Genomic DNA, 27,392 nt, shown 5'->3' with positions numbered 1-27,392 from the left:
CATGTCCTTCAGTTCTGAGAAATTTTCTTCCATTTTTTTTCTTGCCTTCATTTTCTCTGTTCTTTCAAACATCTTGTCTCCTTGCATATGCACCCGTAAGTATGTAGTTTTATATAGATATTTTATGACAGCATTCTATCCATGCTGTTCTGTATGATGAATATTATCTTTCAGATTACCTAGGCTAGATATCTTTTACAATGTATCAAATGATATGACATTTAATACTTATCAATTAGCATGGCCTTTAAACATAATCATTACACATATTTATATCTAGCTGTCTATCTATGTATGTATAAAATCTTTAGGCTGTTTCTCACACCTGGAAGTGGCCCACACACCAAATAAAAACTTTGTGAGACTGCGTGTCCCAGTGTGAACTTCTGAAAATACGGTCAGCACGCGCTCAGGCAGGAGTTAGGGAGCGAGCCTGATGTCTGATGGTCCCCACTGCTCTCTTCATTGCTCTCCGTCGCCCGTCCCTCACTTGTTACGTGATGGCCCCATCTGAAATGAGTCTACATAATGGAGAGTAGTTCAGAATTGTGATATTTTATGGAAACAATGATCTCTAATAACTTTTCGTAAAAATCATGTTTATTTTGGAATTTTAAGACTAGTGGTAAGGCAAAATTTTTTTCTTAGGGGTCCAGGTTTTCTCTTTAATCAGCAAAACCCTTTAATTTGCTAAAGATCAGTTTTGTGCCCTGTTGACTGCTCAGTGGAACAAGCAAGTGTTAGAGATTCCTTGTGTTTTTTCTTTGGTTGTGAATTCCATCAAGCTAGCCCATTAATTGAAGTGGAAGGGAATTGGAGAGCTGTTCATTTGGCAATTAGCAAAGGGTGGTGGAGGAAAGAAAAATACCTTTCTCATACCTTTTTGCTTAGGAATTTGGGAATTCAGAATTTAGTCATAAACAACTAGATTAATGTGTTTAAATACCTTGGATCACTCTTAAATCCTTCCTCATTTTGTAACACACTGACAAGATCTTAGAGGGAGCTGAAACAGTGCTTGGAAAGTCCTGTTGTGGATTTAAGATCCTCAAAAGCATCATCCACTAATGGCACAGTGTTCTGGTGATAGACAAGCAAGTATGGCTTAGCTAAGAGCGAGAAGTCCCAGGACCCGTGGTTACCTCTCTGCATCAGAGGAAGTATGTAGTTTGTAGGCAAGAGGAAATTTCTTTGGAGTTCACTATCACTGTTTTGCAGAACTTTTTTTTTTTTTTTAAATATCATCCCAGAGATAACAAGACCATTTAGTGGAACTCGATGGTACTCATCAGGAGTTTAGGATGTTGACATGTCAGGTTTTAAAACAAGGCAGAAAAGATTATTTTTTGCCAGCTGCATCATTCCTGGCAAGAGCGTACTAGTTTGCTGCTAGGTTTGTTGTTGTTAACCCACTGGAGAAACTAATCACTGTATTAGTTCCAGCCAAATCTTTGTCATCGCTGGTCCTAAAAACCTCTCGGGGACCTAAGAGCACCTGGCTGTCCCGAAAGCCTCTGCGCTCAGTTACTGATGCTCATCTCCGCAGGCTCCCCAGAGCCCTCCTCCCTTTCTCCTGAAGCACCTTCAAGCATTTCTGCATGGCTACCGACTCTCTTCTCTTACGTCTCCTCCTCCTGCCTTCATACTGGATTTCCCAGCTCACAACTCTTAAGAAGGAGCTTTATTTCAGAGTGGAAAAGGGCCCCCCTATGTGGCCTATTATATCCATATCAACGTGCTTACCCTTTTCCAACAGCTATTGTCTTTTAATAGGGTCCTGCCTGGCAGGGGGAGTCCTTAATTCCTGCTGTATAAGAATAGGCAGCTTGAGTTACAGCAAACTGCAGTTTGGTGCTCTGATCAAAAGGCCTCTGTTGCTTTTAGGGTTTTTTTTTTCCCTTCCCTCTCTCTCTCTTTCTATATCCTAGGCTAATAATTCAGCACAGCAAGGTCATTACTGGCTTTGAATTGAGAGCTGAGCGTGTTAAATTACTGACCTAGAATAAAAGAGATCTGGGGGGCTCTCAGGAAAGATAAAGGGATTCCAGCTAGTAAAGTGCAAGCCCAGCAACCTCACTTCTTAACAATATTATTTTTTTTAATCCTCTCTGTCTCCAAAAGGCTTTTCTGGGACAAGGAAAGATCTCCAGCCAGAGAAATTAGGTTAGGAACTCCACAACATCTTCTGAGAATAGTGGCCCAGATGCTAGAAGTTCAGGGGCGCCTGTGTCGCTGTCCTTTTTGTCCCCCCACCTTGTTTCTGTTTCACTCTCTTCCAGCTTACCCCTTAGCCATCGCGTAAGTCAAATATATTTGTGATATTTCAGCTGAAAGATTATATCCCACAGGGGATTTCAGACATGTGAAAAACATACCATTTAGCCCCAAAATATGTTTCAAATGTGACATTGTCATTAAAAGCTGCTTCTGTTCCATTTATATTCTGTAAATAATGTGTGTCTGGTCCTCACATACTTTAACAAGAAAAAAAATCCCCCACTGTGAATGAACTTGACACCTTTCCTCTACTGTATTGGGTCTTCTGAAGAAAATCATTTCCCCCCGCCTCATACTCTGCCAAAACTAGTATCTCCCGTATATGCTTTTTCACAATTATCTCTTAAAAGCCAGGCACCATTCATATCCTCTGGAAAATACTGACTTCCTAAATTTACTATTTTTAGAACATTCCCTGAAGTCAACTTTCTCAGCTTTTCTGTGCAGCAAAGTAATAATAACAGCTAATAGTCCCTGAATGCGCCAAGCACTGTACAGCAGGCATTCGTATCACATTTAATCTCCGGCAGCCTTTTACAGTAAGCATTCCTGTTATCCCCTTTTACAGACAGGAAGTAACTGAGGCACAAAGTGGTCACGTGCCTGTCCGAAGTGATACAGCTAAACAGTGGTAAGATTTGCCCCAGACTAGGGCTCCTCAGACGTGAATGTGTGTGTGAAACATCTGGGGTTTAGTAGATCTAGGATGGGGCCTGAGATTCTGATTTCTGAGAGGCTTCAAAGTGACACCAGTGCTGCCGTCCTTGGTCCACACGTTCAGTAACAAAGCTGTAGTCATTCTTACTTGAGAACCACTCTAAAAATGTTTTGGTTGTAACTTCCAATCTCTCACTGGAAGGTGAGTCTGTACATATGCATGCTGGGGTTTCGGGTTCCATTACTACTGTTATCTCAACCAGCATCTTCCCTTTATTTCTACTGTGGTAACATATACGTAACATACAAGTTACCATTGTAACCATTTTTAAGTCTACATTTCTGTGATATTAAGTACATTCACCATCACCACCATCCATCTCCAGAACTTTCTCACCTTCCCAAACCAAGACTCTGTACCCATTAAACACTCACTCCGCACTTCCTCCTCCCCCAGCCCCTGGCAGCCACCATTCTACTTTCTATCGCTGCGAATTTGACTACTCTAGATACTACATATAAGTGGAATCATAGAATAGTTGTCTTTTTGTAACTGCCTTATTTCATGTAGCTTCAGGTCCTCAAGGTTCACCCATGCTGTAGCGTGTATCAGAATCTCCTTCCTTTTTGAGGCTAATATTTCATTGTGTGCATATATCACATTTTGTTTATCCATTCACCTGTCAGTGGACACTTGAGTCGCATCCGCTTTTTGGCTGTTGAGAATAATACTACCGTGGACACGGGTGTACAAATGTCTGAGTCCCTATTTTCATTTCTTTTAACAATAAACCTGGAAGTGAAATTGCTGGATTATATGGTAATTCTACCAACATCTTATTTTCTAAGGTACAAGTTTATGTTCAAGTTATTGTTTGTGTCCCTCGTTTTTTAAAAAAAGAAAAAAATATTTCTTACTTAAAGTGAGTCTTTAAAGGTTTGGCAGGAAAAGTGAGTTTTCAGTATAGATTTTCATTAAGTTCTGTCATCTACTGATGCTTCGTGATTTTCAATCAACCACAAAAGAATATTGAAAAATGTCCTTTGTTTTTTAGAAGATTGGTAGTTGGTTAAATGTCACCAAGTAGAGGATTAGAGAATCATAATGTTCTAAAATAAATCAATATTAAGAAGGTTTATGTCACAGAGAAAGTTTTATGTGAATGAATTCAAGACGTCACCTGACAAACAGGTGTTTAGGGAACAGGGAGCCCCTTGTTAAATTTATATGTTCTTCCTTTAAGATTCCCTGGGGACTTCCCTGGTGGCGCAGTGGTTAAGAATCCACCTGCCAGTGCAGGGGACATGGGTTTGATCCCTGATCTGGGAAGATCCCACATGCCATGGAGCAGCTAAGCCTGTGCGCCACAACTATTGAGCCTGTGCTCTAGAGCCCACGAGCCACAACTACTGAGCCCACATGCTGCAGCTACGGAAGCCTGCATGCTGAGAGCCTGTGCCCCATAACAAGAGAAGCCACCGCAATGAGAAGCCCGCACACTGCAACTAAGAGTAGCCCCTGCTCGCCGCAACTAGAGAAAGCCCTCAGTCAGCAATGAAGACCCAACGCAGCCAAAATAAATAAATAAAAAAGAAAGAGGAAGGAAGGAAGGAAGGAAGAAAGAAAGGAAGAAAGAAAGAAAGAGAAAGAAAGAAAGAAAGAAAGAAAGATTTCCTGGAGTAACTATCCCAGGATCTTCAGAAACTTTGTGGTACCTCTTTCTCTGAGGTCTTTAATCAAATAATACAATAGACACTCATGTGTTTACAAAAGTTTTGTTTAAGAAACTGCCTGCTATCTAGAGTTCTTCCCTCATATATCTTTAGAAATAAAATTCTCTGTTGGAAATAAGAAAACAAACCAAAGTGACATTGAAATCTGATGATTTAATAAGAAAATTTGAAGGGATTTTTATAAAGATATCAGGAAGAAACTGACTTCTTTCCGTCATAGACTACTGAATCATTAAGGCTACTTTAATCACATATGCCTTGAGCTTTCTCATTTTAGGAGTTCCTAGCTAATGCAGAAAACGGAAAAGAATGGACTTGAACTTAGAAAGATAGAGAAAACAAAATAGCTTTCTCCTAAAGTCAGGAAAATGAGTATTTTAAAAATATAAGTGGATTTGCCAGTAGCTTTTGAAAACAAGTATACGTGGCTACCGAGAGAAACTGCATTTATTTTCTAAAAAGTGAGACCAACTTTGGAGATAAAACAAAAAATAACACAAAGAAGGTAACTCTGGAAATAATGATAGTAGTGTAACACAAGATACGATGAGATGCGACGATAACCTGGAAGAGCGCGCAGTCAGCAGCTGCAGGTCTGACGTGTGTGGCTCGAACAGGACAAACCCTGCATCCCAGCACCCCTTCAATTTTATTATCATCTTGGGGCTTCCTAGGTGGCTCAGTGGTTAAGAATCCGCCTGCCAATGCAGAGGTCACGGGTTCGATCCCAGCTCCAGGAAGATCCCACATGCCGCGGAGCAACTGAGCCCGTGTGCCAAAAACAAAACAAAACAAAATTGCAATATTATCATCTTGAATTATGATCAAATCCAAGAAGACTTTGGCCTATGACTAAAGCATTTGTATGAAGCTTTTTTTTCCAGCCTAATTCCTATCAGCTGGAACAAGAACAAAGTGTGGTGGCTTGAGCATTACTTGCTGGCTTTGCACTGAGGGAGTTGATAAGTGGGACACTGCCAGCTCCTGAGTGGGGTGGCAGCAAGGACAGTGTCTTCAGCATTCAAGGGGCCCATAAAAATAGTGTTGGGTCTTCAATGAAATCTGCAGGTGATACTAATGGGAACATGTTGGCGAGCCTAGTGAGAACAAAAGGATGGTATAAAAAATCCTAAAAGCTATAGCTGTAGGCAAAAAATAGAATTTTCTTTAAAATGTCATCTTCTGTTGTACAAAGGTGGGAAAAACCTGGAAGGAAATTAGTGTTGAGTTGAAAAAGCTAAAGAAGAAAACTGACAAGAAATTAGATGAGAATACGATATGTGATCTGGCAGTAAAATAGACAAAAGCTGTTCTGAGGTCTGGAGGTAGAGAGTAATCACATTGTAGGTAAGGAGTGGCAGGGTGTATCCGAGGGTGACTAAGGAGAGCCTTACCTGCAGTATGAAATTTAACTTCAGTAGCAGAAAAAAATAGTATAGATGGGATGAGCCTGTTGACAAAAGAGATACAGAGATTGTAGGATAGAGCCGAAGAGGAAGAAATAACAGATAACAGGTTTAGAGATCACATAAGAAAGTATGTGAGATGTAACATGTAGCAGGAGGTAAGACATAACAGAAATACTGTAGCATTCTAAAGAGGAACATTCTTTGTCCAGAAATTTTTCCTGTGAGGCCAGGAGATGTTTCTCCAGAGAAATCATGAAAACACAATTACTCTGGATTTCAAGTAAAATTAGGCAAGCTCTTGAAAGTGCTGTTCAGAGGTCTTGAGACAGAGGAATGAGGAAAACTAGAGATTTCTGGTAACTGTTGTTAAAAAATATTTTTCTTACAAAATGTAACATAATAATATTGCAGAATATATGGAAGACAAAGAAATCAATTAGAAGCTAACAATCCTAATATGCGTACAATGAGTAAATACAATTCTTTTAAATTTTTTTTTATCATTTTCCTTATTGTAGACCTACTTATTGTAGTTAAAATTATAATGTACACTCAATTTTATTTCCCCTTTTTATAGTATATGAAAAGCATTTTCTAAATTGCTACATTGTCTTTTTATAATTTAAATTTCTAACATGCTATAAAGAGCATGTATGTAGTAATTTTCTCCCAGTGCTCTGTGCATTGATTTGCCATCCTTAGGTACATATATTTGCATGTTTCTATTGGCATGGAGTAAACAGCCATGTAAAAGAGAGGTTCCTTAACACTTAAAGCTGCAAGGGGTAAACAGATGTAATAAATCATCTTGCTTCTCCACACATATGCAGTTGGGAGTTTACCATAGCATGCCAGGCCTTTAGCAATAAGGTTTAAAGTTGGAAGTCTTGAAAAGGGAGTTTGAAACATTTTTCACCTCTGGCAGGGGGCCTAACTGATTTATAAATAAAGATCCAAAGGAGAGCAGTTTGCTTCCAGAGAAGCAGTATATGAGAACGAAGTCCTTTGCTTAGTCTTCTGGGGAGAATCTGCTTGGTGATCACCCCGTCTGGAAACACCCTCCCTTCCCTTTGGCATCAGCCCGGGGGTGGGACTAGTGCCCTCTTCCACTGCTTTAAGAAGGTTCTTCCTGGGGTTTGGTGACAGAAGAGCACTTGGTGAAGTAACGAAGGCAGGAAAACTCGACACTGCTTGTGCTTCCCACTGCAGAAGCTTTTCATAGCTCTCAGGGCCTGTGAGGCTGTCTCATGCGTTTTTCACTTCATAATGCAGTAGAATATGATCTCACGGATGTCAAGGTCTGAAAACTACCTCTGCTACTGAGGGTTACTCAGGCAGAAAAAAATCTTGGTATGCAATGCCAATGCTAAGGCATTAGAGTGAACCGATAAGCTTCTGATTCAGTTGTTTTGCTGTTGCAGAAACGGCTAATCTCGTCCACCACAATGGCAGCTCAGTTCCCCCAGATTGGTTCGCCTGTCCCTAGACAGTGACTGAAGCTGAGTAGTCCCTGTTGGATTTCTTCCTAAATTGGAGGTGTTTTTTGGAAGCCAATGATCTCAGATATTCTGCTCCTAATTTTGCCAGTGCTGAGGATGAGAAGATGAAGAGGCTTGTGAGTGCCCACCTGCAGCGTGGCAGCTTTCTGTTTTCTAGACTGGTTACTCTTATATCATCCTGGCCAGCAGAGAAGAGAACCTGCAGTCCATTCACCTGATGCATACCTATGAGCAGAACCTTACTCCAATGTACTGTATGTTAAAGCCACACGAGGCCGGATTTCTCCTTGGATACAGGACCATAATGTTTATTTTTTTCCTGTTATAGGTGTTTTGTATGTTTGAACGATAAATTGTAACAGCCCAGTAGAGAGGTAGATGGTTTTAGAAATTCTGCATTAAACTTTTCTGTAGAAATTTCTTTGTAGCACTGTAATAAAGAAATTGGTGTGAGGCAACTTCTGTTCAAGTGTGTTGTCTAAACTATAATACTTTGGGGTTCTGCAACGTAGGCCAAGCTGACATGCTTCACTGATTTCTCTCATCAAATTAGCATTGCAAAACTCTATAGTAGATAGGCAATGAAAAGAAAACATTTAAGGGCTTTAGGCTTCCTCTGAATTTCACAAGGAAGGAAAGAACAAATCCAGGCATAGTTAGTTCAAGGGACCAAGTTATGCCACAGGAATATATCTTTAGGGTTTGGTGATACTTTTTGCAGAACAAAACTCCAGTCTGCTAATTTTGCCAATCCTTTAGTGGGAAATACTCCATAAAAGTTTTCTTTTCTCTTCCCTCTATATGGAATTTTCTTCTGCTTCCAAAAGCAATAAAGAGCTGCTTTAAATCATGATTCTTTCTACAATGTTTTGGATCTTTGATCTTATTTTTCAGAGGTTGATCTCTACCCTATGTATTTATCATCTTGGTATGGCCAGTCTATGCTGCATAATTGGGTGTGATCTGTTCTCATATTTTGCTTCTTTGTTAGATCTGTTTAGGATGTCTTGCAAATAAAGCTCATCTCAAAACAGCAAAAGACAATCCCAATTCTAACAGAAGATAGTATACTCTAATGAGTTAGCCTGATTTTAGGAAGAAAAAAGGAGATAAGAGACTGGCCTAAGAAGACTGAACTGCTGCAATCTGATTTAACTGTGTAGGTCAAGGCTCATTGGCTGTTTTCATTTTGAGTAAGAGCAAGGAGTACCTGGAAGATATGAAGTGTTATAGGAATTTTGAACTTTTGCCTCTTGGCACATTGAAAATGAGCTGGAATATTTTAATTTGGTCCTTTTGCTCTTTGTTATTTCTTTATGTAGAATGCGAATGGCTATGTATATAAATCTACTATGATTACATTTATATTTAATTCTTTCTTTGGTAGTCCTTGAGTTACTGGCCACTTCACCAAAGTAATTTAAATCAATTCTGATTTTTTGCTTTTTAATATCCAAAATGCAGGTGTTTATGGGAAATTGATATCATAAACAAATTCTTAGAACTTCTTTAGTTTTTCAGAAGAAAACATACCACTTAATAGAAGTCTGTTGACTTTTTTCTGTATAAAAGCCTTTGTTATTAAATGAGAAAATGAAATTGTATCAAGAACTCACTACTTAACATGTTTACAAATGCCTGGTTATAAAATCATTCATTTTAAACTCAGCTTCTGCTGTATTTTCTTGATGTTACTCTAGAGTTAAATATTGAGCAAATAAAATATGAAAAATATGAAAGTTAATTATTTTCTTGTTAAAATCAATTTGAGACATTTGTTCTCAATTTCATTTTAATAAATTTATTTATACTTTTTAAGATAAAAAGTATATAATTCACAAAGAAATTTTAATTTTGATAGCTCTAGTTCTCTCACGACCAAAGGATCCAAACAGAGAGTTTCTGAACTTTTTATTCATGACAGCTTAAAAAGAAATCATCAGCTCTCTATGAATTGGACAAAGAATATCTGTATTATGCTACCTTTAGTGTAAGAAAGAACAATAAGTAAAAATATATACATGTATCTGCTCTTTATTGTAGAAAGTCAACTTATAAATGTAGATGAAATTACATAATCAGGGGGAAAAATCACCATTTGGCAAAACCATCATAATTGTTATTGCTTCTGGCAAGAATTATCAATAGATGCTGAAAGTACCAAATGAAGGTTTGAAGTGCAACAGTGTATTTCCACAGCCTCAAAGTATCTCGCCACAAGATACTTACTAATTACAAAGGATAATTCTACAGGGGGTGAACCTGGCAGACAGTGCTTTACCTAAATGATTAAAGTTAATATCACCAGTAATTAGACTAATCCACAGCACGTTCCTCGATATGATGCACTGGGAAAACTCGGCATCACTTCTGTCATGATCCTGCCAAAAGAGTATAATCTGAATCTAATCATGAGGAAACATCAGACAAACCCACACTGGAGTACAATCTGTGCTCTTTAAAAATATGAAAAAAATGTCAGTGTTGGGACTTACCTGGTAGTCCAGTGATTAAGAATCCGTCTTGCAATGCAGAGGACACTGGTTCAATCCCTGGTCAGGGAACTAGGATCCCACATGCCGCAGGGCAACTGAGCCCAAGCGCCAGAACTAGAGAGCCCAAGTGCCAGAACTAGAGAGCCCAAGTGCCACAACTAGAGAGAAGCCCTCGAACTGCAATGAAGAGCCCGTGTACCACACCGAAAAGATCCTGCATGCCACAACTAAGACCCAACACAGCCCCCCTCAAAAAACAGTCAGTGTCATGAAATACAAAGAAAGACCCTGGAACTGTTTCAGGTTAAAGGAGACTAAAGAGTCATGACAACTGAATGCAACGTATCATCTTGATCAAATTCTCTTTTCCTATAAAGGAGACATTATTGAAACAAATGGTGAAAGCTTAATAAGGTCTGTACATGAGATAAAAGTATTATATCAACTTTAATTTTCTGATATTGTTCATTGTACTATTGTTACATAAAAGAATTACTTATTTTTTAGGAAATACTGTGTTTAGGGGTAAAGGAGCATCATGTCTGCAACTTACTCTTAAACAGTTCTGAAGTATAATATGTATAAATATAAATGTTGTATTTGTACATATATGTATGGGTGTGACAGAGAGAGCGGAGGAAGAATGAGAGGGAGAGAATGTTGTAGTGAGGGCAGATGTAGTAACATACTCACATGCAGGTAGTCTAGGTAAGGGGTCGTCAGGAGTCCTTTGTGCTGTTCTTATAACTTTTCCGTAAATTTGAAATTATTTCAAACTAAAAAAAATTGACATCTCAACGGAATAAAACCAACAATTTAAGGAAAATGAAAGAATTTGCTCAATGAAGTTTAAATACTGGTTTTAGAGAAATCTATTTGAGACAGGCATCTGGTATACTTTTGTATGGCCTTTAAGATATTTTTAGGAACTTTTTTGATTTTACAGGTAAGATTGATAACATTTTTTTTTCAAAATTTGTGATCCAATTTTATTTATTTATTTGTTTATGGACGTGTAGTTGACTTATATTTGTTTCAGGTGTACAATATAGTAATTCAATATTTTTATAGATTACACTTCATACAAAGTTATTATAAAACGTTCAGTATATTCCCTGTACTGTGTGTTACATCCTTATCATTTCTTTCTTTTATGCCTCACAGTGTGTATCTCTGAATCCCCTCTACTTATTTTGACCCTCCCTTTACCCCCTCCCCACTGATCACCACTAATTTGTTCTCAAAATTCATGACTATTAAAGGACATTTCAGTTTAGTTAAATACAATGGAAAAGTATAAAGAATGTACATTTTTATGCAGGTAGAAAATTTGTTTTGGATTTCTAGTCATAATGGCTTGCAGTGTTTGTGATTTGGTCTTCCTATACATTCCAAACACATGGTGATGATAAAATTTTCTGAGAGAAAATTTAAAGGATATAGCCACGTGTAAAATCAACATAAATTCACCTATGGACCAGGAACTAAACAAAACCACAACGTTAACAGAACTAGAATCTTAGGCCTCCTGCGCTCTGGGTTCAGAAGCAAGCATAGGTAACTAAGCGCTTATTTCTCATGGAATAGTAAAGACTAAAAGTGTCACACACAAGGAAGAGACTAAAGCCAGACTCTTCTACCTCCACCCCTTTAAAGGAGATTCCAAAAAAACTTGTTATTGATATCTGGGAAATAGCTTATATAAAACCTGGGAATACAAGAGGAAGCAGACAGCCTTGCAGTCAGGAGTTAGTCTAAGCTACTCAGGGATTCATTGATAGTCTCTGTGATATCCCCAGTATCATCAGGAATGGAGCCTTAAGTCATCCAATATAAGACCTGGTTCTGAACTAGGATCTGTCCCGGAGAGAGTGAGAGAATAAACAAGTGGAAAAAGTGAAACCCGCCGCTTAAGATGAGTTTGAACACTGTAATGCCAAAGCATAGAAGGAAAACTGATCCTAAAAAAAAGAGCCAATAAACCCAGCAATCAAAATATAAATTTACTCTAAAGAAAATAAAGCTAATTAATTATTTTAAATTGACTTTGAAATGAAGTTTACGATCATCAGGGAGAAAAAAGAAGGAATAGTAGTGATTTAAAAAGGGAACAAGCACAGCAGTGTAAAGCAATCATACTACAATAAAGAGCTTTAAAGAAAAAAGGAACAAAATATAGATACACAACAGGTTGTACTGTATAGCTCAGGGAACCGTATTCAATATCTTGTAATAACCTGTAATAGAAGAGAATCTGGAAAAGAATATATGTATATTGGGACTTCCTTGGTGGTCCAGTAGTGAAGAATCCACCTTCCAATGCAGGGAATGCGGGTTTGATTCCTGGTCGAGGAACTAAGATCCCACATGCTGTGGGGCAAATTAGCCCGCGCACGACAATTACTGAGCTCGTGCACCTCAATGAGAGAGCCCCCGTGCCACAACTACAGAGCCCACGCACCATTCAGCCCCCATGCCACAACTACAGAGCCCATGCACCCTGGAACCCATGTGCTACAACTACAGAGCCCACGCAGCCTGGAACCTGTGTGCCACAACTAGAGAGAGAAAATCCACATGCCACAACTAGAGAGAAGCCTGCACACCACTGCGGGAAAAAAAAATCACGCATGCCTCAAAGAAGATCCCACGTACTGCAACTAAGACCCGATGCAGCCAAGAAACAAAGCCATCTATAATCCTTAAAGGACCAATTGAAAATTCTAGAAATAAATAAGTTAATTAAATTTTTTAAAAACTGAGAGAGAATGAATTCTAGACCAGACTTAATAGAATAGAGAATTCATAATTTGGAAGATAATCCTAAATGTAACACAAAGATCAAGAGATAAAAACTATAAAAGGACAGCTGAGAGACATTGAGAGGCAACAATGTATATCTAATAGGAGATTTAGAAGAAAAGGATAGAGAAAATGGCAAAGAAGCAATATTGTAATAGATATTGGTTGAGAACTTTCCAGAATTGACAAAAGACATAAGTCAGGTGAAAGTCCTGATCAAGATAAACAAAAATAAACCCAGGGTAGACACATTGTAGAATCTGCAGAACGTTAAAGAAAATAGCTTATGTGACTGATAAGAATGATTAACTTCATCAAGAATGGCAGGAGTTTGCTGGTGCCTCGATGATGGTGATAGATGCCAGATGACAATGGAGTAGTATCTTTAAAGTTCTGAGGGAGGATAAATGGCAATCCAGAATTCTCCAGCCGTTAAATCATGACTCCAGGGGGTAAAATAAAGATATTTTCAGGCAGATGAAAAGCAAGAGTTATTTACCACCCACAGGCTTTTGTGTAAATAACAGGTCTATGAATATTCAGAAATTCACAATTCAGAAATCCATAAAGCTTAGAAAACAAGGGGGTTTTTTGGTAAGTTTTCAGCAAACTCATTTATGGGCACACTTGACCTGAACTAGATTATGAGGCTGTTTTTGGTCTTTATTTATCCTACCTAGTGTGACTACATGTTTCACTGTGGAAATTTTAACATGCTTGACTGTGGGCTGCTTCTCCAGCCCCGGTGGAGGTATTATATCACATCTGGTTTGTCCAACATGTTGCCTTTATAAAATCAAAAAATTCCAAAACAGAGAGGTCCCAAGGACTTCAGATAAGTGATTGTGGACCATTCTTTCTTTCCTTTTTTTCTTGAATAATTTCCAACTTTCCCCCCCAGTTTTATTGAGATATAATTGACATACAACACTGTATAAATTTAAGGAGTACAGCATAATGACTTGACATACATATATATTGTGAAAAGGACCTTTTTTTCTTTCAAATTTTTTCTTTCTTTTTTTATAACCTTGAGGTATAATTGACATACAACATTATGTGAGCTTCAGGTGTACAACATAATGATCTGGTATTTGTATATATTGTGAAATGACCACCAGAGTAAGTCTAGTCAACATCCATCACCACACATACTTAGAGAGTGTTTTTTCTTGTGATGAGAACGTTTTAGATTTACTCTCATAGCAACTTTTAAATATGTCAGTATTATTAACTATAGTCACCATGGTGTACATTAAATCCCCAGGATTTATTTTATTGTATGACTGGAAGTTTGTACCTTTTGACCCCCCTCACTTATTTCGCCCATCCCCCACCCCACCCCCACCCCCCCGCCTCTGGCAACCATCAGTCTGTTCTCTGTATCTATGAGCTCATTTTTCTGTTGTTTTGTTTTGTTTTTCAGATTCTTCATGTGAGTGAGATCATACAGTTTTTGTCTTGCTCTGTCTGACTTATTTCACTTAGCAAAATGCCCTCATGGTCCATTCATGTTGTCACAAAATTTCCTTCTTTTTTATGGCCAAATAATATTCCATTATGTATATATACCACATTTTCTCTGTCCCTTCATCCATCAGTGGACACTTAGCTTGCATCTATATCTTGGTTACTATAAATAATGCGTCAGTGAATGTGGGGGTGCAGATATCTTTTTGAGTAGTGTTTTCATTTTCTTCAGATAAATACCCAGAAGTGGAATTGCTGGATCATATGATAGTTCTATTTTTAATTTTTTGAGGAACCTCCATACTGCTTTCCATAGTGGTTGCACCAATTTACATCTCCATCAGCAGTGCACAAGTGTTCCCTTTTCTCCACATCCTTTCCAACACTTGAGATTTCTTGCTTTTTTTAAAATATCCATCCTAACAGGTGTGAGGTGATGTCTCATTGTGGTTTTGATTTTCATTTTCCTGATGATTAGTGATGTTGAGCACCTTTTCGTGTACCTATTGGCCGTCTGTATGACTTCGTTGGGAAGATGTCTGTTCTGATCTTCTGCCTATGTTTTTTAACAGATTGTTTTTTTCATTTTTGTTTTTTGTTTGTTTTCCTTTTTTTGCTGTTGAGTTTTGTGAGTTTTTCCATGTAGTTTGATATTAATCCCTTATCAGAATATGATTTGAAATATGTTCTCCCATTCAGTAGGCTGCCTTTTCATTTTGTTGATGGTTTCCTTTAACTGTGCAGAAGCTCTTTAATTTGATGTAGTCCCACTTGTTTATTTTTCCTTTTGTTGCCTTTGCTTTTGGTGTCAAATCCAAAAAATTGAAATGAAGCTTTCTTAAAGAATGAACTTTAGCAAGAAAATAATTGAACCAAGAGAGAAGGAGCAAAATGCAGAGAACGGTAATGAAGATGAAAATTGGTATAAAATGTTGGTAAAAATTAACTATTGACTAAAAAGTAATAAGTATTTTTTACATAAAAAAAAAAAGTAGGGTCAAAAGAAATAAAAGATGTCCAAACTGGAAGGGAATTAAGGTAAAAGGTAAAATTATCTGTTTGCATATGACATTAGCCTATGTGTGGAAAATCCCAAAGAATCCACAAAAAAAGTTACTAGAGCTAATAAATGAAAGATGCAGGATACACAGATGCAGAATCAGTTGTGTTTTTATACCAGCAATCAGCCATCCAAAGCAGACATTAAGAAAGCAGTTCCACTTACAATAGCATCTAAAAGCATTAAGTACTTAGAAGTAAACCTAACCAAAGAGGTAAAGGACTTGCACAGTGAAAACTGTAAAACATTGCTGAATGAAATTAAAGAAGACCTAAATAAATGGAAAGATATCCCATGTTCATGGAAAGGAATATTCAACATGGTTGAGATGTCAGTACTACCCAAAGCAATCCATAGATACAACACAATCCCTACCAGAATTACAACAGCTGTTTTTTTCACAGAAATAGAAGAGCCAGTCCTCAGATTCATGTGGAGTTTCAAGGGCCCTCAAAGAGCCAGGACAATCTTGGAAAAGAAGAATAAAGTTGGAGGGCTCAAACTTCCCAACTTTGAAACTTAATACAAAATCACAGTAATTAGAACAGTGTGGAACTGGCATAAAGACAGACAGACCACTGGAATAGAAGAGAGAGCCCAGAAGTAAGCCCTCACATGTAAGATCAATTGATTTTCAAGGAGGAGGCCAAGGGACTTGGGGAAAGGACTGCTCAAAAACTCTTTCAGCAAGTGGTGCTGGGAAAACTGGATACATGTCTACAAGAGAAAGAACCCTTACCTCACATTTTATATAAAAATTAACTCAAAATGCATTAAGAACCTAAACTTAGAGCTAAAACTATAAAACTCTTAGAATGTCTACATTCTAAGAAACTGAGAATCTTGACATTGGATTTAGCAATGATTTCATGGATATGATACCAAAAGCACAGGGAACAAAAGAAAAAAAATAGATAAATTGGACTTCATCAAAATTAAGAACTTTTGTACATGAAAGGATACTATCAAGAAAGTGAGAAGACAACCTACAGAATGAAAGAACATATTTGCAAATCACATATCTAATAAAGGATTCATATCCAGATTATGTAAAGATTTCTTACAACTCAACAACAACAAAAATAAACAACACAATTCAAAAAAGGGCAAAGGGCTTAAACAGACATTTTTCCAAAGAAGATATGCAAATGGCAAATGAGTTCATGAAAAGATATTCAACATCATTAGTCATTAGGGAAATGCAAACAATACCAAAATGAGATACCATTTCACACCTGCTAAGAAGGCTATTAAAAAAACAGATGGTGGTCAGGACTTCCCTGGCCAACCAGTGGTTAAGACTCGTGTTTCCACAGTAGGGGGGCATGGAATTGATTGCTGGTCAGGTAACTAAGATAGACCCCACATGCCACGTGACACAACCAGAAAAAAAAAAAGTGATGGAATCACAGTCGTTGATAAGAATATGGAGAAATTGGAATCCTGTGCATTGCTGGTGAGAATGTAAACTGGTTCAGACACTGGAAAACCACTTCATGGTTTCTCAAAACATTAAACTTAGAACTACTCTTTGACTTAGCAATTCTACTCCTTGTTGTATCTCCAAAAGAATTGAAAGGAGGGACATGAACAGATACCTGTATACCCAAGTTCGTAGCATTTTTCACAGCAGTCAAAAGGTAGAAACAACTGTGTTCATTGACAAATGAATGGATAAACAAAATGTGGTATATACATACAATGGAATACTATTCCGTCTTAAAATGGAATGAAATTTGATGTATGCCACAACACGAGTGGACCTTGAAAACATTATGTGTAGTGAAATATCCAGAAATAGAAGGACAAACTTTGTATGATTCCATTTAAATGAGGTGTTTAGAACAGGCAAATTCATTGAGACAGAAAGTAGAGGCTAGGAGGGGGAGTCATTTTTCACACGGATACAGAGCTTTTGTTGGGGATGATGAAACAGTTTGGGGTATAGATAGTAATGATGGTTACGTAGGATTGTGAATATATTTAATGCCACTGAACTGTACACTTACAGTGGTTAAAATGATAAATATTATATATATCTTGCCACAATTAAAAAAAAAGTTTTTCAATTTAAAACAAAGGTAGAATTCAAATTCTAGAAAATAATATCAGAAGATGAGAACATCAGCACATTATTTGTGTACTTTATTCCTTGTTTTGAAGAGTGATAAAGATGGTTAATTTGACATTTAAAAATGTGTAGCTAAATATGTGTTAAATTTAATAAGAGAAATATTAAAAGATTACAGATTCTGTCATAGCTTCCAAACGAATGGGGGTGGGAGGCGATATTTTTTAAAAACTTTACTAACACACTGAAAAAGTGGGAAAAGAGAAAAAAAGTCAAAGAATAACAGTTTCCAGAAAAGCCAAAAATAAGGGACTTCCCTGGTGGGTCCAGTGCGATCCCAGGGAACTGGATCCCGCACGCAGCAAAGAAAACCCTGCACGCAGCAACGAAAATTGCTCATGCCGCAGCTAAGACCTGGCGCAGCCAAATAAATAAATAGATAAATATTTTTTTAAAAAGAAAAAGACAAAATAAGATGGCAAAAATTAATCAAATATATAAAACACTCACTAAAATACAGAGAATGTAAGACTGGGTAAAAAACAAAATCCAGCTGTACACCACTCACAAAAGAAGTATCTTTTTAAAATTACACAAAAAGATTGAAATTAAAAGCATAGAAAAAGATATGCCAGGCAAATACTAATAAAAAAAAAAGTGCCGTTGCAATATTACAGTGCTAATATCAGACCAAAGTCCTGGACTTTTAAAAAGATTGTAGAAATTCGACTTTCAGTGTCGCTAGTATGGCTAGTTACGAACATTAATTTTGATACTTTCTGCCAGGTGTTACCTATTAAATTTTTCTTTTCTTTCTAAGTCAACTATCACAGACGTTTATGGAGCAGTATCTACCACGTATTAGGTAATGTAACAGAGACGAAGATGAGTGCAACCTAATGGATTAGTATGTAGTCTAATAGAGGAAATAAGTCCGGTAACTTTAAAACAAGGCAGCACATTGCGAGTACCACGAGAGAGTTATAAGTGACATATGATGGGAATTAGCTGTGGTGAGTGGAATCAGGAAAAGACTTCATGCAAAACATGCTATTTGAGATGGTCCTAAAAGATTGCATAGAATTTTAAGAGATGGAGGTAGGAAAAAGATATTTCAGGTTGAAGAGAAATAGTAAAGCTTTGAGCAATTGTATTTTCTCCTTTTTCTTTACAGACATCTTACCTAAAAGAATGTCTCTGGTTACATTATGATTGTCTATTAACTCTTTAGGTAGTGATTTTGATCTCCATACTGATCAGCTGCCACCCTAATCAAACATTTCTAATTTTTATTTTTAATTAAAAGTGAACTTTATTGGTGTGAATTATCTAAAGACAGTGGTGTAAATACAATTATAAATTGCTTTATATTCAGTATTATGTGACTTTGCCCTATCAGTTTGTGGTATACAATTCCTATTTTATGAATTCTTATATATATTTGTATTCATGTATACAATGAGGCTCAGCTAGGTTCTTCAATGCAAAAATTACTCCCTGGTTTAAAAAAAGATGTTTTTTAAAAGCTACACTAAAGATATAATTTCACTAGTATTAGTTCCTTTACAGCTTAGACGGTGACCTAGACCCCAGCTTTATTCCCCTGGGGGGTGTAGCACACTTTGGGACTAATTCTTTGCTGGGTAGCTTCATAAATTTAGGCTAGAATGTTATCATTTGCTAGACTTCATTTGCTAGAAATGTGGCTGACTCCATTTACCTGTAACAGCTCATTTGCTTTATTTTTCATTTATTTTTCATGCTCTCAAGACAACAGCACTGCACACTGCGTAATTAGGTTAACACTTTCATTGCTTTTTAAAAGTCTCTCTTCTGATTCTTTGCCACATGCTGTCCTCATACCTCCTCACGGTGTCTTAGAAGTAGATGTCTATGCTAGTTTTCCATGGGGGAAAAGGGGTATGCAATTTGCTTTTTCATACAGTGTTGTTAACATTAACCAAGGAGGCTCATTTTATCTTGAGTGATGCGATACTCTGTGTTAAGGACAGCTTAGACACTTGCCTCTGAGCCTGGTCGGGGAAAGGGAAATGGGTCAGGTGGCTCCTGGGACTTCTTCCTGTTCAGTTCAGAGACTCAGAATCCTCTCCCCCTTTAAATGGTAGACAAACGAAACGCGGCGTTTGGAGTGACGGCTGTCCCGCCACTGCTTGCCATCTTCAGTTTAATGTCTGCTTCTCTACAAAGGGTAACATTTTCCACCCATGATTTACTTGTCAGGGACTTTAAGAGTTTTCTGGAACCAGAAGTCTGCCGTTGGTAGTGATGATTACTGGATAATTGCCTATTCTTTGGTGGATTTTCCATTTTTAGATTACTCCAGGCTCTACAGCCTTTATTTCTTTGGCAGAAGAACCCAAAGGCAATGGAGTATATTTTTTCTCCTTCCCCAGCCGGCTTAAACTATGACTCACTTGGGCCCTGGGGCTTTGCTTCATCCTCTCATTCAGGGGCCACTTTCTACCCTTGCTTTCCTTATTTGCCTTTAGTGTCTGTCTGGAACCTTTTATATCTTTTGGCATGTGGATTTTCCTCTAAAGTTATTGTCAGAGAAGTACACAATACCACCCCCAAACTGGGACAGACAATCCAGTTATGTTCCCATAAGCCATGTCGTTCTTAAGGCAGCTGATATATGTCAGAGAGAATACAAAAAGAGTATCTTTAAGGAAACATAAATTTCAGATGGGGTAGAGGGAGAAGTATTCTCCAAAAAGATATGAGTGCCAGTGTCATGCAGCTAAAGACAAAGATTTCCCTCCGAATGAAATGGTCTAGGGACTGATTAAAACTTCCTTAGGGGTGTGTGTGTGTGTGTGTGTGTGTGTGTGTGTGTGTGTGTGTGTGTGTGTGTGTACACACATAGCAGGAAGCACTCAGAGGAACTGATCTCCAAGACTTTTCAAAGAGATATAGTTATGTGAAGAGAATTCTTCAAAGAAGGACTTGGTCTAATCTATAGTTCAGAGTTTCGTTGGGGAAAAAAAGATTTTTTTTCTCCTTTTGGGCAGTCATTCTATATATTCTTGACTTTTCATTCTAATTCCAGCCTTCTGTACCTCTCCGTCTAATAATGATTTCTCGATTTTTCTCTTTGCAGTTTTCACAGTGTATGTCAGGGAACTCACATTCTTTTTCGGGAATTCAGCTTCATCCAAGCCACGCCTCACAATAGGGCATCATTCTTACGGGCCTTCTGGAGATGCTTCCGAACTGTAGGCAAAAATGGCGGTAAGTCTTCCCAAATTCTTTTCTTGCCTTCCTTTATTTCCTCCAAACTTCTTTCTTTTGCTCAGTATAAATACTGGTTTAGTGCATACCCTTCAAGGCTCGAGGAACACCTTACTTTCACGCAGCTGTCTGTCTTGTGTCAGAGATACTGCCATCAATATTATTATCATCACCGCCATCACGGATGACACCTGTGAAGATCCAAGTGTAGCTCTTAGATTGGTGTGCAGTGATTTCTTTCACCTTCACAGTGTCCCTCTGTTGTAGGTACTATAATTCCCACTTTATAACAAAGGAAACTGAGGGGCAGTTTGCGTACTGTTAGTTCAGCATCTTATGGTTATAACCCAAGGAAAATATTAAGAAAAACACTGACCAAAATGTCTTTATTGAGACTTTATTTTGGTGATGTGAAGGGTGAAACACCCTTATTGAGAGCTTCTTTTTTTTTTTTTAATAGCTTTTTTTAATGGTTTATTTATTTATTTTTAAATTTTTGGCTGCATTGAGTGTTCATGGCTGTGTGTGGGCTTTCCCTAGTTGCGGTGAGCAGGGGCTACTCCTTGTTGCACTCTGTGGGCTTCTCATTGGGGTGACTTCTCTTGTTGCAGAGTACAGGCTCTAGGTGCATGGGCTTCAGTAGTTGTGGTGCACAAGCTCAGTAGTTGTGGCACACGGGCTTAGTTGCTCCGCAGCACGTGAGATCTTCCCGGACCAGGGATCGAACCTGTGTCCCCTGCATTGCAGGTGGATTCTTAACCACTGCGCCATCAAGGAAGTCCTGAGAGCTTCTTTTTTTAAAATGGCACTAGATTTTTACATTCAGAATATTAAAATAGATTAAATTGCTTGAAAATTTTCAGATCTAGAGTCTTTACATCAAAAACTTGTGTTCACATCTGCTTTCAAAGGCCTGTTCTTATTCCCACCTTCATATGATGTGCTTTTCCAAATAAGTATTGAATACCTTTAAGACAGTTTCTATAGTAAACCTAACAAAGTAGAAGAAGGCCTAAATTATTTCCTCATTCATTCAGCAAATATATCTGGTAGACTTACCATGTAGCTGGTGCTGGTGTTATTGTAAGTGAATACGTAAATGCTCCCTGCTTTCACTGAATTTGCAAGATCCTCTACCCTGCTCTAATTGATGCTACTGCTACTTTATACATAGCTACTGAAACTTTTTTGCTGAAACTCCTTCTACCTAGTTTCTTATTAGATCATTTCACCATCCTAAGAAATAGGTAAGGTAGACGTTATTGTGCCCATTTTATAAATAATGAAATTGTGTAACTTGCAGAAGGATTGCACAGTAGCAAAGTTGGAAATAGAACTGAGATTTACTAATATGCTATTTCTACTGTTGACATGTAACTCTAGAGATCATCCAACTCGATTACACTGTTGTGCAGGTCTGTTGAGAATAGCATCATCTTCTTTACGAAATGTACGACTAGTAGGAGAAAATCAATGTGAACTCAGTTTTAAGTGAGGTAGCTCAGAAAAACTATCTCATTTGTCTCTACATAAACAAAACTGGGAACTGTGAGTGTATAGGTGAATTTTGTACTATTTCATCAAAACCTCTCTTTCCTAATCCTTTCTCTGTCCCTTAATCAGTCAGCAAATATATATTAAATACTCACTATACTGAAGAATGGTGCATATAGCTAGAGCTGGTTTCTGTGAAATAGCACATGGAGATAACTATGGAAAACAGTCTTCAGATATCCTTAATTCTTTTCATGCTTTACCAGTGGGGCCTCTTGAGTAATTTGTTTACTGTCACAAGGATGCCATATAGCAATGGACTCTAAGCAAATGTGGTTTTCTTTATTTTTCTTATAGCAGCTGCCAGCGGTTCACCCAGCTGCTGAGAGGAAGCAGCTCCAAGACCTCCCTATTGTCCCTTTGCCACAAACAGGACCTAGGTTTTATGCTGGATATTTAGTGTCATGCTTCTTAATCAGTCTCTGATTTCTTAAACACCAAATGCAGCATTGTGTCTAGGTGATCCTAAGATCTTTGGTTAAGTAGTTTTAATATATTCTCAGTTTCTTCCAGGAAATTTCAGAACATCTTTCAGTCTCAGAATGTGTCTGTCCCCGGTTTTAATCCAGAATGAGCAAAAACACTCAGAGGCAAGGTTCCAAAGAAAAGTATTTATTAAGCCCCATTTTTTTTCAATTAGAATGCCAAGTACCAGACGCCTACTCAGTAGAGCTGCTATTATACTGTTCTCCTGCAGAGAACTTCCTTAGAACGTCATATACATACTGTAGCATCATCAAGAGGAAACTAACTCTTCTGGGAAGTAGCAAGAGAAGAGCAGAGTTCCAGCATAGCGTATCTAAAAGTGAAGCCACCTGTAGGAAACTAAGGACCTGATCCCTTCTGGCAAGAAATATTTTATCCCAGTTTTTAGCAAGTACAGAGATGCAGTGTCATTTCTGCATGACTGAGTATTGAATGATGCTAATTTCCCTATGTCTGAGTTTCAAATAACCTCATGAAAACTGTAGTGAATCTCTTGCTGTCTAACTTTAGACTCTTGGAAGCGAAAAGATCTACTCAAATGCAGTAAGCCTTTAAAATTCAGCTTCTCACTTTGGCATTTCTTTCAATACAGAAAGATTAATCTAAATTTTCCAAGTCGGCAAAGCCTGAAATTCCCTTGAAGTAAATCTTTACTTCTATTTAGCGATATTGGCTCAAAAGAGCTTTTGTCCACAATTTATTTTCACAGTTTATGAGAATTTAGTTTTGAGCTTTGTGCTGCTACCAATGGATATACATATTTCATTTAATAAAATAATGAAACTGAGGGAATTGTCCTCCTGCTGTAAACAACGGGAAAATCAGACCAAGTATCCGAAACAACTGTTTCAGGCATTGGACCAACAGTCAGTGTGGAACTATGGTCCCTGAAAGGCAGTTACCAAGTGGCAGTACAGGGAGGTCCTCAAAGAGCTTGGTGGTCTTACTGAGTTGAGGAGGCAGAGGCTGGGGTGTAGGGAGGCGAAGGTGGCCAGTATTTGCAGGGCCAAGTACCAGAGAGGAGGGCATTGCTCACTTAGCTCCAGAGAGCTGCAAGAGGTATTTGAGTCTTTGGCTACAAACTCTTCACATGGGTGGGCTGGAAAAAGAACAACTGGGAAACAGTAGGCCAGACAATTCCTGGAGTATTCACAAGGCTAGTTCACACTTCTCCCAGCTGCAGTGGAGAAACCGCAAAATACACAGGGCATTGGACAGAGTCCTCAGCAGCTTAAGCATTAAACGGATCTGCAGGTAACTGCATACCAAAACAAAATACAACACTCATTAGAGGAATTCAACAAAATCCAGCACTCAACAACATAAAATTCACAAAGTCTAGCATCCAACTAAAAATTAGAGGAAGCAGGAAGATATGACCCATAACCAGGAGAAAAATTAATCAATAGAAACACAGACTCAGAAATGACAGAGATGGGGGAATTAGCTAGCAAGGACCTTTAAACAGTTATTTTAAGTCATAGAGATGTGCTCAAGTATATAAAGGAAAACATGAATATGATTAGGAGATAAATGGAAGATATTAGAAAGACCAAAATGGACTTTCTAGGCATATAAATTACAGTATCAGAAATGAAAATAATGAGAATAATAGCAGGTAGTATTTATTAAGTGCTTCCTATGTAGATTGTCTCATTTTTCTAATCCTATGTACTAGGTAGATACTTTTATTATCTCCTTTGCACAGAAAATAAAACTGAGATTTTGAGAGTTAAATAACTGGTCTAGGTCACGTACCTATACGCGTGTGACCAATGAATGCCAAAGAAGCCAGAGAGCTGACTAGAGGCAGTATTATGTTTTTAATATGTAATGTGTTCTCCACCAGAGAGTGTATGAAATGCTGGCAGTACAGATGAGTAAATGACAGTGCTTGCCCTCTAAGAATTCACATTCCCGGAGAGGAAGCGGAGTAGCCTACAAGTCGTTTCCTTAGCGTATGAGTGATTAGTAAAGCCTGAGAGAGTCAGTGGCGGCACGAGGGAAGGAGTCGTTCTTCCCGCAGGAGCTGAGGAAGGCTGTGCAGTAAAGACGACGAGGATGGGTCTTGGAGGAGCAGAGGGCTGTTTAAGCAACGAAGGCGTCCATTGTAAATAGAAAACACCAGATTTTTGAGAGCGGTTCCTGTGGCAAATGGTAAGAAGCGCCACGTGGCAGCAGAAGACGATGCTGCACGCTCCCGTGCCCGCCGCGGAGCAGAGCGCTGAACACGTGTTCGCTCCTGTCCCTCGCGCAGCACACGTGCGCTGGCGTGGGCAGTACCCTGCTTTATACAGACAGAAGCTGACAGAGGAGGCAGGTGACTGCAGCGGGTCATATAGTCTATAAGCAGCACGGCTCATACTCAAACTCGTCTTCACAAAGCCCACATTTTGTGTGAACTGAAGGAGAGTTGATGTATAACGTGTCCGTTTCTGGTGTGCAGCACCGTGACTCAGTTATGCATGTATACATGTTCTTTTCCATTATGTTTACCACAGGATATGGAATATGGTTCCCTGCGCTGCGCGGTAGGACCCTGCTGTCTGTTTTATGTGTAGCGTGTGTGTCTGCCGACCCCACGTGTCTCATGTTCCCCTCCCCGCCCCCTCTCCCCTTTGGGAACCATACGTTTGTTTTCTGTGTCTGTGAGTCTGTTTCATAAATAAGTTTCCTTGTGTCGGATTTTAGATTCCACACAGTAAGGGATATCGTATGGTATTTCTTTCTTTTTCTGACTGACTTCTCTTAATATGATCATCTCTAGGTCTATCCATGTTGCTGCAAATGGCATTATTTCAATCACAAAGGCCACATTCCTAAGAACTCTGTTAGACTGACTGCACCCATGCCACCCCAGCTAACAAAGGGCTTTGTGTGCTTTCTCACAAAGACAGTAGAACCCTAGCAGTTTGTGTGGTGTTTTCACATATGACACTGACACAAGCATGGAAAACAGAATGGAAGGTAGGTAGTAACTGAAGCCAGAGACCAGATAGGAGACAATTGCAATCGAACAGGAAGTGGCCATGGAGATGAAAAGCTATTTAAGGAGTTGGTTTGACAGGACTTGCAGATTTACTGGTGTAGGGTGTGGGCGAGAAGAGTCAAAAATGAATGCCAGAAGCTAAAATACTTCTAATTTCATCCCTCCCCTCTTTTTTTCCTTTCCTTCTTTTTTTTTTTTTTCCTCTCTTTTCACCTTTTATGTTTTACTCTGAACTTGCTGTGGTTTTGTCTTCATAGTCTAGGTATGTTTATTCATTCAATAAACAGTTACATATCAGCGGTTAGTGAGAAAGCAGTGAGCGGCTTAGACAGAGATTCTTGCTCTCATGGAGTGTGTGGTCTGATAATCAGAGACTGAGACGGGCGGGGGAGATCCCTGCTTTTATAAAAGGAGTTCGCGTTCTAGGGATGAGGGAATTGCAGTGGGTCTTCATGACCACAGGATAAAACCCTGTTACTTTTTCCCTAAAATATCAAATGTTATGGTGGGTGAAGTGATCTCAAGGGGAAATGCACACGTTTTGGGCTGAAATAAAGCTTCTGGCCTGAGTTCTCTGTGTAACTGCCTCGAGCTTGCCCTTGATTCGGCTTGTCAGCGAGCCTCATCCCCATCAGCCGCCGTTCTGCGGGGAGTCATGGTGCTTCCTGCAGGAGTGGGGTGGCTGTCTTGTCTGAAATAGTAAAGAGCGTTTACTACTTTTGTAATTTTCTAAACAAACAAACCGAAATCCGTCAGTGTGATCTCTTCACTCCTGAGGTCTCCGCCAGCAGCTGGTTCTCCCCACTGCCCCCACCAGTGCGTTAGGTCCTGTCATTTTCCCTGGAAACCTGGTGTGGCCAGTAAATAATTCCTTCAACCTCAAGTTCCTGTTTCCAAGCCCCCAGTTTACATATTTCTTCTCTATTCCTAATTTTCTTTTCTTTTTTCATGACAACTGAACATTGACAATGTCCCCTCAAATCTGTCCCCTCTCTGCCTCTAATGACTTTAATCTTTCCCTCTAATTTTCCCCTTTTTCTATGTTGGTTATTTGGGGCTGTCACACATGTCACACAAGCATTTCTGGAATGCTTTTGTCACCGCCTCCTCTCCCACCCAACCCTCCACACCCTCCATACATAACACCCTTAGGTTGCTGACCTCTCTTTATCCTTTTTCTTAGTTTAAAGGTCAGCTCCTTAAAGGGGCCTTGCTGTGATCCTTCCTCATCTGAATTAGATCCCTTCATTACTCTATTCAAATCATCCGGTAACTTTTAGTCATCATTTATTGCATTTTCTGACGACATATTTTTGGGTGGCTCTTTAATGCCCACCCCCTTATTGAATGGTGACCTTTATGAGGGCGAGAACCTTGCTTTGCCAGTCACTGTTCCCAGCACCTAACACATGTAAGTGATCTGTTATTTAACATGAAGGCTCACCGTTTCCCAGTCACTACACAGAGGACAGATTATCGAATGGGTTGTATTAGCATCTCTTTTATTAGGGGGTAGTGTTGGTTTTGAAAATCTGCTTTACACTAACTTTTCAATGTTGTGTAGGAGCCTTGTTTTAGAATAATAGTAGCGACCACTATCTGACCACCTGCTGTATGCAAGGCACTAAACTTCATGC

The 27,392-nt window shown here is 38.7% G+C and overlaps 1 protein-coding gene across 4 annotated transcripts in view; it reads left to right on the top strand.

Moving 5' to 3' along the window:
* CSTPP1 (centriolar satellite-associated tubulin polyglutamylase complex regulator 1) overlaps nt 1–27,392 on the top strand; it is a 194,346-nt gene that overhangs the window by 67,738 nt on the left and 99,216 nt on the right. For all 4 annotated transcript variants that reach the window (XR_009055581.1, XR_009055582.1, XM_057750309.1 and 1 more), the window contains exon 3: nt 20,596–20,726. Coding sequence is in view for 2 of the 4 variants with exons in the window: in XM_057750309.1 (XP_057606292.1) it covers nt 20,596–20,726 (131 nt within the window). In the remaining 2 variants the exon portion in view is untranslated. The remainder of the gene's footprint in view (nt 1–20,595; nt 20,727–27,392) is intronic.

Source organism: Hippopotamus amphibius, chromosome 9 (genome assembly GCF_030028045.1).
Source record: "Hippopotamus amphibius kiboko isolate mHipAmp2 chromosome 9, mHipAmp2.hap2, whole genome shotgun sequence".
Taxonomy (NCBI): Eukaryota; Metazoa; Chordata; class Mammalia; order Artiodactyla; family Hippopotamidae; genus Hippopotamus; species Hippopotamus amphibius.
This window is presented reverse-complemented; position numbering and strand designations above follow the sequence as displayed.